Below are 12,373 nucleotides of genomic sequence, written 5' to 3' on the forward strand. Positions count from 1 at the left end.
CAATTGTCTGCTTTGGGGCCCCTGGGTGGCTCGGTTGGTTAAGCGTTTGATTCTTGACTTCGGCTCAGGTCATGATCTCACAGTTGGTGAGATGGAAACCCATGTTGGTCTCTGGGCTGACAGCACGGAGTCTGCTTGGGATTCTCTCTCTCTCTCTGCCCCTCCCCCACTCTCAATCTCAAAATAAATAAATTAATTTAAAAAAATCGTCCACTTTCTTGCTCATAGGATGTTGTTGAAACAAAGTATCACAGTGAAATCTTTGTGCAGTGGGTTGACTTCAGTTTTACTGGAAACACCTTTTCAGGGCATTTTGAGTCCTAAGAAAGAGAACATAGAGCTTGGTTATTTTATCAAGTTATTTTTAAGATGAGATGTATATAACTCGTAGCTCAAAGAGGCTTCAAGGCATAAAGATTCTCTAGAGATTCCCCATATGCAGTGGTCCCCGTGACTACCCAGCACTGTTTGTTCTTCCGGTTGCCCCAAACTCCAGTCTTCGAAATTTTCAGACCTGAAAGATGGCATATATTCTCTAGGAGTTTTAGCTGCCCCACAACAACGACTGTTGGCTGCCCGCAGGTTAAAAACCGACTAAATAAACAAATTAAAAACAAAACCAAAAGCACCACACCATGAGCCAGCCCTTTTGTCCCCAGAATCTGCCTGCTTTCTTTCACTATCCCGGAACTCCTGGTAGTTGCTTTTTAAATCTTGTCCTGAGTATTAGTTGTTATCTCCAGAGGGATTATTCTGTTTGGAATTTAGCCACGCCAGAGGCACCTGCCATGGGTACGCAGTTTTAACAGCTATCAATTTCTTCTTTATGTTCCATTGCTAGTACTGCCACTCTCCCCTCTCCACAATCTTTCTCTGTCACACACACACACACACACACACACACACACACACACACGTATTTCTTAAAACAGCAGCTAAATGTGGTTGGTCTTTATCTACACAGCTTTTTCTGTCTTGCACATTCTATCTGATATGAGTGAGTATAGACCAGATCCAATGTCTTCATACAGGCTTAGCTGGTCTTTGACACATGTAAACACGACAGTCGGACCCTTTACTGAAACATTCAGATCCTCTACCTGAGGATCATGGGAATTCCCCCAGGAAACCGCCATCCGGGCTCTGCTTCCAAGTACCCCTATTGCTTCACAAGAAGCAGTGCAGAAAGAACAGACGGATTGAGATCTTTTTTATTCTGGTTTCTAAAGAGAAAGGTACTTGACTTCTCTTTCTACACACACACACACACACACACACACACACACACACCAAACAAAAACGAAAACAAAAAACTGATTGTCATTCTGTCCTTACAGAGGGGCGGTGGGGTGTGTCTTGGGTCAGTAGAATGTGTTTATAAAAGCTCCCAGCCTTGAGAAGAACACCCTGCTCCTGAGCCTGAAGACATTGCAACATTAATTGAGTAATTTACAGTAGCGTTTTCTTCTACAATGTCTGACGAAGTGACTTACGCGACACTCACATTTCAGGGTTCTGTTGGAGCAAGAAATAACCGGGATAGAAATAACCTAAGGAAAAGAGGTAGGAGTTCAGAGACAGCAAGATGTTGACCTTGGGGGATGCACAGGTGTTAAATGTTTTGAGGTCGATGCTAAGGAGAGGTGTGCTGCAGAATCTCCGAAACGGAGACAAAGTTGTGGGATGCATTAGTGGAATGAATGTTCCCAATTTGGGGGAGAAAACACGTAGCTTCCAAGATCTCTTTAAACGTGTGGTATCACTATGTTTCTTGAAGCTCTGTGCCATAGTGAAACATATTGGATACGAGAGAAATTGAATTTGGGGATTAATGGATTTCTTTTTAAAAGTGAAGTCGTGATATTGACACCTTGTGAGAGATGCCAGGCAAATATTCTTTTAGAAGTCAGATGGGAGGCTTCTAAAATAGAGAAAGTGGAGGAAATTTCTCTTTTCAAAGGTACAAATAACTGAAAAGAAGAATGGGAAGATGAGTGAGTCAGAAAGAGACAGGAGATCATTTCTGTTTTAGAAGTTTAAAAAAACTGTTTTTAGAAAGTGGAAATTCCCAGTATAATTCGTACAGTTGAATCAATAATAACAGTATCTGTATAGTATTTTATATGCATTATATCATATTTTTATCAAAATATAATTGTGAAGTAAATGGAATAATATTAGCAAAGCTGAGGCTGAAAAAAACTAAATGGTTTAGCCAAGTTCCTACAACTAGTATGTGGAGTCCAAATTCAGTTCTAGTCTTCAGCTCATTCCCTTATCCCTTGTTGGAAGAAATATAAATCTCTGTGGTCAGGAATCCAGGTTAGTATATCAGACTATATTCTTAATTTTCAATAATCTGTTGACAGTTCAGGTTGTTGCCCCAATCATCTGATATATAGGAACTACTTTCTCCTCTTTGGATTTATTTTTAAGTGTGTGTGTGAGTGTGTGTGTGTGTGTGTGTGTGTGTGTGTGTGTGCACGCGTGCATGTGCGTGGTATTAGGGCGATATGCAAAGAGGACGGGAATAGGTTTGTCATGGGGTCTAATAAAACTGGTTATACATTTTCGTTTATTTGTTTGTTTAAGTTATAGCTGTAATCCTTGAGATAAAAGGAGTTGTGGTTGTGCTGTATGTGACAGTGCACCTGGAAATTTGAATTAATCTGTCTGAAAATGTTGGGCTAGATGCCATTAGATTCTGAATAAAGAAATATCATAGGTTAGACTACATGTTAATTTTGCCTTTCATTCAGTATTCATTCATTAGCTACCAGATGCTAAATAGAATGTAATTGATAAAAGTAAAATCCATAATAACCCTAGCCTTGGGGAGGTTTTGTGACCTCAAAAACTTGAAGTCTCCCCTATTGTCCAGATCATCCAGAGAAGCATTTTTCACCACATGTCATACATGCATTTGGTAACCTTTTTTTTTTTTAATGTTTATTTATTTTTGAGACAGAGAGAGACAGAGCATGAACAGGGAGGGTCAGAGAGAGAGGGAGACACAGAATCTGAAACGGGCTCCAGGCTCTAAGCTGTCAGCACAGAGCGCGACCCGGGGCTCGAACTCACAGACCGGGAGATCATGACCTCAGCCGAAGTCGGACGCTTAACCGACTGAGGCGCCCCTGCATTTGGTAATCTTAAAGAAGCGTGTTCAGTGATATAAAACACAAACCTAAAAATTAGGAGACACTCTTAAAGGGAAAGAGAATGGTGGGAAGAGAAGTGGGGGAGCACTGATGGTAGAGATCTTACTGCACATCATTTTAGGTATTTCTGAGAAAGTAAAGAGAGAAATAAGAGGGAGATTTTAGGAAGCTGGGGAAGCTTCCTAAGTGCGAGAAATAAAAACTCATGTGCAACTACAATTTCTCTGTTGGCTTTCTTCAGCGTGTCCAGCTCCTTCCCCCATCTGGCGCCTGGCTGCCCTGAGTCTGTTAACTCTTTGTCTGATGCTGCTGATTGGGCTGGTGACCTTGGGGATTATGCGTAAGTATATTTTCATCAAACCCAAGAAAGGTGATTAGGAAACACATTTGTAAACTATGCAGACTCGGGTTTGACAATATTATATGATCACATCTTTTTCATTCTTCCAAGTCTCTAAGCTCAACAACCAAGGGACAGACTTTATGATTATGAGGATTTTGGAAATGGATTTTATCCATTCCTCTTAATAAACTAGACTGGATTATGAACACAGCTTTTGTTTTACTCTTTATTCATTGAAATGGGGAGCTTCTTTTCTGCATAGATGCACATCTACCTATTATCCCAGTAGTGACCAATAGAGAGCCAACGGAGGTGGACTCAAGGAAAAGCGTGCCGTTTCATTCACCCCAAAGACTTAGTACAAGACTGGCTTAATCTGCTTACTCAAGACCTTTCTAGTGTAGAAACAGCCTGCCTGCTAGAAATGAAAAAGAGATAAAAACAAAGAGGAGAAGTTACCTGGGGGACCTTACCCTGTATATAGAAAGTTGAACCACCTCTGCGTAACAATGGAAGTTCCAGTCCCAAGCACAATAACCAAAAGAAAAAAAAAAAAAGAGTATTCCCTTGGTTCTGACCCATCCTTGAGCTGTCAGGGTCGGACACGATAGGGAGTTGTGGACTAACATTAAGTGGAAAAACATCCTGAGAATACACACTTTATAGGGTGTCGTTAAGTATATGATGGACGGAGTAGAGTGTTGGCATATTATTCCCTTTCAGGGGACTTGCAGGCAAGAAAGTTTATTTTCTGGAGGATGCTAGCACCTTCCATGCTACTTTCTTTCATTTTTACATGTGGAAGATTTCATGGGTAATTAGAATTTAGACATACTGATTTGAAATTTAACTAGGAACTAATGATGTGGCTTTAGCCTTTTTTCTTTTCAGCCTTCTTTCTTTTAGAAAGAAACATGATGTTCTAGCAGCAGTAACAACTATTCAGTAGCCAATCATTAGGGATTAGCAGTTGATCTTCTACAATGATGTATATTTTAAAAATGAAGATGCACTGATGCATATTCATTGGTTCACTATAGACGGGCGAAGGTTTTTTTTTTTTTTCCTGAAGGGCAGTGACTCTTAAATTTATCGTGACGAAGAATCACCTGAAGTGCTAATTAAAGAGGCCGATTTTTATGGATCCAGGGCCAGAAATAGTCTAGTGTGGCATTAAAATCTGCATTAAAAATGTTTATTTATTTATTTTAAGAGAGAGAGTAGGGGAGGGGCAGAGATAGAGGGAGAGAGAGAATCCTGAGCAGCCTCCCAGGCTCCACACTGTCACTGCAGAGCCCTGCACAGGGCCCGATCTCGGGAACCGTGAGATCATGATCTGAGCTGAAATCCAGAGTTGGACACTCAGCTGACTGAGCTACCCAGGTGCTTCTAAAATCTGCATTAAAAAAAAAAAAACAAATATATGGATGATTCTGATAAAAGTGGTCTTCACACCATACCTATTGCCTTAAAGGATTCTGTTCCCATGAAAACACCAATTACATGAACCAACTCCAAATAAGAAAAAAAACCACACTAGACGAATGGCAAAATGGCATTGCCTTAGATGAAATATCAAAGATATATAATCATTAATTCATTCATTTAATACAAGTATAATCAGATGCAAAATCTCAATACAATTATAAAGGATGAGCCCCAAACAATTTGGAATAGCAAGGCAATCGTGTGTGCTTCGTCCATGATGCTTCAATTATTGGGAGCCACTAATACATACGACATGATGTAAGAAATATGGCTGTGTTAAAAGAATTACCCCTGGCTGAGAATAAGAGGATATGTGAACATGTATCCTATTATGTCTTGGAGTTTTGCAGACATCTCATGAAATTAACTCAGATTCAGAGAGATTAAGTCAACTGCAAAAAACCATCCACCAACAGCAAGATAACTTCTCCCAGCAGCTGAGCGACTACAGGAATTTTCCCACCGAGGAGGAGCATCTCAAATCCCAGATCTCCAGTCTATTGAAGCGGCAGGAACAGATGGCCATCAAGCTCTGCCAAGAGCTGATCATTCGCACTTCAGGTAATCAGGACCTACCGTCAGGTCAAATCTGTTGCCCCAGTGGGCACTGATCACATGAGCCACCTTGCAGTATGAGAAAGTTATGTTATCCAAAGACTCCTAATGATGTCACCCTAAATTTCCAGGGGACAAGGGAAGATAGCAATTTATTTAACATTTCTGAAAACACAGAAGTGAATTTGGGGAGCATCTTGCAATAATCCCAACCTGGATTCTTCAGCCTCTTAATGTGTGAACCATTTTTAGGTGATCCTGATGTTATAAGAAGTTAAAGTATAGCTGGTAACTCTGAGGCCAGACGACTGAGCCCTGGAAGGAGAATTTCGATCACTGTTGCCCCAGCCCATAATTGGGGGTGATTTCATTTTCACAGGCTCCTAAAGCGGTATGTTTTCAGAATGCTGGGTCTCAGACCCTATCGTCAAGTTCAATTACTTAGTTCCCAAATCCTTTCCCAGTCATGCCAGGATTATTTAATTTGTGCTAATGGGTGTAATTTCTTTTTCAGACCACAAATGCAATCCTTGCCCTAAAATGTGGCAATGGTACCAAAACAGCTGCTATTATTTTGCAACAAATGAGGAAAATACCTGGATTAACAGTAGAAATAACTGCCTGGACCAGAATTCCACTTTGGTGAAGATAGATAGCTTGGAGGAAAAGGTCTGGCTGAATTTCTTTCCCTGGTTATAGAAATTATTCATATGATGGAAAGTAAATACATGGAATTTCTGACTCACACAGTGGGAATTCGGGCATTTTGAATGAGAATTAATATCTTAACGCCTGCAAACCAGAATGTGGCTCTCCCATGATATTTTCCCCTTTGTCTCTCTCAGGATTTTCTGAAGTCACAGCCATTACCCAAGTTTTCTTTCTTCTGGTTGGGCTTATCATGGGATCCATCAGGAAAGAGCTGGCTATGGGAGGATGGCTCCATTCCGTCTCCATCCTTGTAAGTCTCAACTGTTGGGGTGATGGGGGGCGGGGGGAAAGCAAGCTAAGAATACTAAGAAATGGAACACTAAGAAAATCAATGTTAACTGTAAGAATTATAAATCTAGATACAAAAATAAAAGAGTACAATGTACGAAGAAAAGAGAACTTCAGGAAAAACTATTGAGAGAAAGACTACCTAATTTCATGTATGTGACAAACTCATGGCAAAACACGGAAGCTTTTCTATTAGTTAAAATTTCTTCTTTTTAATTTAAAAAACAAATAATACACTTTGTTTGAAGCAGTTTATAAATATTAGCCCTATGATAAAAGCACTGTTATAGTCCTATTTTAGGGATGAAACAATTGCCATAGAGAGACTAAATAACTTGCCTGAGGTCACTGAGCTCCTAAGTGGCAAAATCAGGACCGAGTGCTTTTGTGATCATGACCTTGGGCTCTCTGCTACCCTGACTGCCCAACACTTACAGTCCAGAGGGTGGTGTTTATCATGGACATACATTAACACATTTATTTAAATTCCAATTGTCAACCACTTTCTAACAGCAAGTATGTCTAAATTGGCGAATCAGTTTAATAATTAGTTTTTTTGATGGAATTTACCAATTAGATTATATGGCAAATGTTTTTCATGACATAAAATGAGCTGAATCCGCACCTTCAAGGTTTTGAGGAAATATTTAGTGTACCTATAGAATACATGATACTTTGAAAATTACAGTTTTTGCAACTATTTAAAGTTGTGAAAAAATAGATGTCAAAAATATGTCAAGGAACACAGTCTTACAAAATTCTCTTAGTGATTACAAATCAAATATTTTGAGGAACACAGCTCATCACAACTATATCAAGACGATACAGTTGTATTTGTACTTTAAAAAAAAATTTTTTTAACGTTTATTTATTTTTGAGACAGAGAGAGAGAGACAGAACATGAATGGGGGAGGGTCAGAGAGAGGGAGACACAGAATCTGAAACAGGCTCCAGGCTCTGAGCAGTTAGCACAGAGCCCGACGCGGGGCTTGAACTCACGGACCACGAGATCATGACCTGAGCCGAAGTCAGCTGCTTAACCCACTGAGCCACCCAGGCGCCCCTGTACTTTTAATATAATACGTGGTATTTGTACATTACATGAAATGTAAGGTCATTTGGCACATTTCTGGGTGTGGTGGGTTTTTTCTCCACCTCCCTTCCCATCAAGTTATTCACCCATTCACCTCACTCCTGTTTTACTCCTTAATGCATGTTGTCCAAATTTCCTTTTTTTAAAAAAAATTTAATGTTTATTTATTTTTGAGAGACAGAGAATGGGCATGGGAGGGACAGAGGGAGAGGCAGACACAGAATCCGAAACAGGCTCCAGGCTCTAAGCTGTCAGCACAGAGACCGATGCGGGGCTCGAACCCACGAACCATGAGATCATGACCTGAGCCGAAGTCAACTGATGCTCAGCCGACTGAGCCACCCAGGCGCCCCGTCCAGGTTTCCTTAAACTGAGTTATAATCACTCATTTCCCACCAAGGGTACTGTGCTTCAGCGGTGGCTCCCCACATTCCCTGAATAACAAACAATGACAGGTCTCCACTTTTGTCCCCAGATATATGTCATCTTTGTCCATTTCCCACCATTTTGTCATGGTGGGACACACCATGACAATTTTGCGCTCGCTAATGACCACTACCATTCATATTAAATCAACTAGTCTGGTTTCACCCAAATAATCACGGCGAAGAGCATGTGCAAAGTAATAAAAACACAAAGATGAGAGTCACTTCTTTGCAAATGGAGCCATATTGGGCATGAGATGATTACACACTAATCCGGAGTGTTGCTGCTAGACTGAGGGTTTATAGAACGTGCCACCGTACCCTGGGAAGTGCCACTGTTTCCATTTTGGGCTTTACGAAGATGAGTCCCTTCTCCCAAAGGACTTTTCATTATCCCAGGCCCCTCCGCTCACTCCTGGTTAAAATATGGAGGAGATGGTCCCCGCAGCAAGGTTGGGAGTCTGACGTCACTGATGCCCTGAGACTGTGGCTGTTATCATGCAAGGTGCTGGGACTGAGCTTCTGAATCACTCACACAGCCGTTTCCTCCTGAGTGAGGCTAATCTCAGCAAGCGCATAAGCCAAGAGGAAGATTTAGTAAGCCCGGCCCTGAAGCCAGAAAAGAACACTGCAGTTTATGCAGATCATTCGAGTAAAAAGGCACACAGGAGGTTGAGACCGGATGAGCATGATTTGTAATGACGTTATTGAAGGGTTACCACCAATTCCTTACGGAGGTACTAGGGACCGGTATCAGAACCACATCTATGTAGTCACCCATGTTCTCCCTTAACCCTTATCGTGTTCTTTCTTCCTCCTCCACACGTGTGTGTATACATATATACATAACACAAAATTATATATACACAAAATTATATTTGTGCATAATAAAATGTAATAACTGTCCACCCAGAACGTGATTTCATTTGTCTGTTTTCCTTCAAAAAGTTCCAAAGTAAAGAAATCCTAGTACTTCTAATATCATATGTGCTGGGTAGTTTCTACCACGTTAATGGAGAGGTTACAAATTCTCAACCCAGAACTTAAGTATCCTGCTTAAATAATTCTTCCTGGGATTATGATTAACTTGAAATGAAAAACTCAGATATGCCAGCTTGAAGAACTTTGATATGTTGTGGGGGTGCCTGGGTGGCTAAGTCGGTTGAGCCTCTGACTTCAGCTCAGGTCATGATCTCACTCTTTGTGAGTTCGAGTCCCTCATCGGGCTCTGTGCTGACAGCTCAGAGTCTGGAGCCTGTTTCGGATTCTGTGTCTCCCTCTCTCTCTGCTCCTCCCCCACTCACACTCTGTCTTTCTCTCTCTAAAAAAATAAATAAACATTAAAAAAAGTAAATAAAAAGAAAGAACTTTGAGATGTTGTGGAACCAGAAGTCTCTCAAAGTTCAGATAGATGGCTTTCGGTAACTGAGAACACTGAATTATGATCAAATTTCAAATATGAAATTTGTCATTAATTTTAAATGGATGACTTTCCAGATTCAGCCCTAGAGAATACACCCAGATCAACGGATCCAGAGGATGTGCCTATTTTCAGAAAGGAAAGATTTATCTTTCCCGCTGCAGTGCTGAAATTTCTTGGATTTGTGAGAAGACAGCTACATTAGTGAAGATCGAAGATCTGGGTTAATACGCATCTTCCGAATTCACCAAGATGTAAGGGACTTGTGATTACGTTCATGTGAAGAAAGAGAAGGCTAGCCGACCACAGCCAAAAACATGAAAAGATGACGGTGTACGTAAACTATCAGGCAAATAAACTTCACGGAACATCCTCTGCTTCATCGTCTGATGGCTTCTGATCTGATGTTCTGGTGACTGCTGGGGACCTCGGGGGAATAGCCACTGTATGGCCCTGTTATTCTATCTCAGCATCATTTCACTGAATGTCCTCCCTCAAATAAAAGGCTCTTTTCCTGCTCTGTCATCACACATGCACAAGCGCACAGGGGTGACGTTTGAATATTTAGCAGCCAGAATTGGCATAAGCCGCAGCCCTGGAACAACATTCAGGAGGCCCCGTTGTGACAGAGATCTGGGGATTCTGATCTGGGACAGAGATCTCAGACAGAGATCTGGGATAGGGGTGCTGGCGGCTAGGGCAGCAGCATTATACCAACTGATTTGAAAATATTTTAGTATCTTGGCAAATTGTTTGCTCGTACCCTTTGTACGAGCTTTGTCATATAGGTGGAGTAGCACATCATTTAGTATTTATACTATCAGTTTTTTAGATCAGTAATGTTGAGGTTATTGCTTGGGTAATCTGGGTATTAGAAATTGTGTGAAGATAGTAGAACCATTGTGTTCTATTTTTAAGAACTTTCCTGCGGCATAGCTGGTCAGCGTCCCTGCACGGTAGTCGCCGAACATCGTAAATCTAGCTTGAACGTTTTTCTGGGACAAAATTGCTTATTCGGTGAAGGAGATGGTTTTTACTCGCTCCTCATATAATTGCGCAGCTGCGTAGAGGCTCGATAGAATGGTAAACTAACCCACAATACTGATCTGGCCAAACCAGAGATCTAGAATTCACTGGAAAAACTGACATGATCAGAGTTCTGAGCTAGGTGCATTTCAGACTACTTTGACAATCCTTTGAAAGAACATCACGCTATGGACATCCAGTAGCCTTTTACTCTCTAAAGATTTAAAATTGAGAGCTGATTGAAGTGTTACATAGGCACTAACAGAAACTCTAGAACAAAGGAATCAAAGTCTAATGTGAAAATGTGGTGAAAATTATGAGCAAAATATACTTAAGCACAAATTTGGAAACATAATTATTTCATCATAGTTCAAGTGAGCAGGCTTTACTAATTATCATACAGGACTGAAACACAAGTCTAACGCAGATTAAAAAAGCAACTTTACTCTTTTATTTCTTCAGTAGCTTTCTGTCACTGTCATTCGCACAAAGACAAAATTATTCCTCAAAGGTCAACGCCTCTGCACCTGACTCCCACACATTTGAGGTTTTCTTTATTCCCCTGGGAAAGATCATTTCTTCTTTTATTCCTCTATTTCTAACCATCGAAAGATCTACTATTAGTGTTAAAATATCTTTGTTGGTTATTTTGTTCCTATGAGGAGGTTACAAGTTTCTTCCCTGGTGTCTTGTATCTTTTAACTCTTATCTCCTGTGCACTCTGACTTTCACCCTCACTGAAAGAGGACATTTCTGTTTCTGACCTCAAAGTGGCTCTGGAATTTCACCAGATCGTATTGCTCATAGACGTCTCCCCGCTTCCCTGCCATCGTGATGTCGTTCCTGGAAGCCTTTGCAGTGGATGAGTAAACCCAAAGGTCTTCTGGAAGATCCTCCAACCCCTTATGTCGGAATAATTTATTCCTTGCTGCTTTCTGATACCTTGGCTTATGTTATGAGACATGCCATATGCCAGGAGTCAATCTCTCTCTCTCCCCACTATTGAAAATTTCTGGGAGATATCACACAACACACACACACACACACACACACACACACACACACACTGTCAAAAGTCCTGGGGAAAGGCCATGGTTTGTATTTATTTTGGATAACTGTCCTTCCCTCATTGAAGAGTTATGTAGTTTCCAAAGCTGTCTTCGTGTAAGATTTATACAGGTCCTTAAAAGGACAGATTCCTGGGCTGCACCTCAGGTCTAAAGACTCAGAATGACTGGAGGGCAGGACTGCGGAATCTGCAAGTTTCACAAACGCCCCTGGGGATACTTATTAACCCGGCCTGGATATTCGCCAATGTTTGAATAAATGGCCTCAATACTAGCTTCCCTGAGCAAGAATATTCAAAGGCAAAGGTGGCGGAACCATCCTCAAAGCGAAAACTCTTTCTTTTCTGTCTTTAAAAACATTTTGCTTATTTATTTATTTTTAATTTCATTTTGCCGGCTTTACTGTGATATAATTGACATATAACATTGTATAAGTTTAAGGTGGACAAGACAACGATTTGATATATGTATTGTGAAATGATTTCCACAAGAAGCTGGAACGTTATTTTTAATGTGTGTTTACTTTTGAGAGAGAGAGAGAGGGTGCGCGATCCAGGGAGAGGCAGAGAGAGAGAGAGCGACAGAGGATCTAAGGCAGCTTCTGTAATGATAGCAGAGAACCCAATGTGGGACTCAAACTCATGAACCGGAAGCCAAAGGTGGACACTTAACCAACTGAGCCACCCAGGCCCCCCACAGTAGGTTCAGCTAACACATTCATCACCTCAGTGGATGGCTCTTTCTGCAGTGTTAGCAAAATTAGTTTGGTTCGTGCAGGGCGAATTGGGTCAGGACA

At 41.0% G+C, this 12,373-nt stretch overlaps 1 protein-coding gene across 1 annotated transcript; it reads left to right on the plus strand.

Moving 5' to 3' along the window:
* The first annotated feature begins 1,368 nt into the window (after positions 1-1,368).
* Positions 1,369-10,009, plus strand: CLEC12B (C-type lectin domain family 12 member B). The gene is made up of 6 exons (XM_019436442.2): positions 1,369-1,563; positions 3,403-3,501; positions 5,335-5,553; positions 6,062-6,216; positions 6,393-6,508; positions 9,562-10,009. Exons 1-6 carry the CDS (start codon positions 1,473-1,475, stop codon positions 9,710-9,712), a joined length of 831 nt encoding a protein of 276 aa, XP_019291987.2. The 5' UTR covers positions 1,369-1,472; the 3' UTR covers positions 9,713-10,009.
* The last annotated feature ends 2,364 nt before the right edge of the window (positions 10,010-12,373 follow it).

The sequence above is a fragment of the Panthera pardus genome, unplaced genomic scaffold, assembly GCF_024362965.1.
Source record: "Panthera pardus isolate Hobbes unplaced genomic scaffold, ASM2436296v1 HiC_scaffold_6, whole genome shotgun sequence".
NCBI lineage: Eukaryota > Metazoa > Chordata > Mammalia > Carnivora > Felidae > Panthera > Panthera pardus.

What these genes read in the sequence shown, in the direction of transcription:
- CLEC12B (XM_019436442.2), top strand. Translation starts at nt 1,473, where the DNA reads ATGTCTGACGAAGTGACTTACGCGACACTCACATTTCAGGGTTCTGTT. An exon ending in TAGATAGCTTGGAGGAAAAG is followed by an intron (nt 6,217 to 6,392) that starts GTCTGGCTGAAT and finishes TGTCTCTCTCAG; the next exon opens with GATTTTCTGAAGTCACAGCC. An exon ending in TCCATTCCGTCTCCATCCTT is followed by an intron (nt 6,509 to 9,561) that starts GTAAGTCTCAAC and finishes ATGACTTTCCAG; the next exon opens with ATTCAGCCCTAGAGAATACA.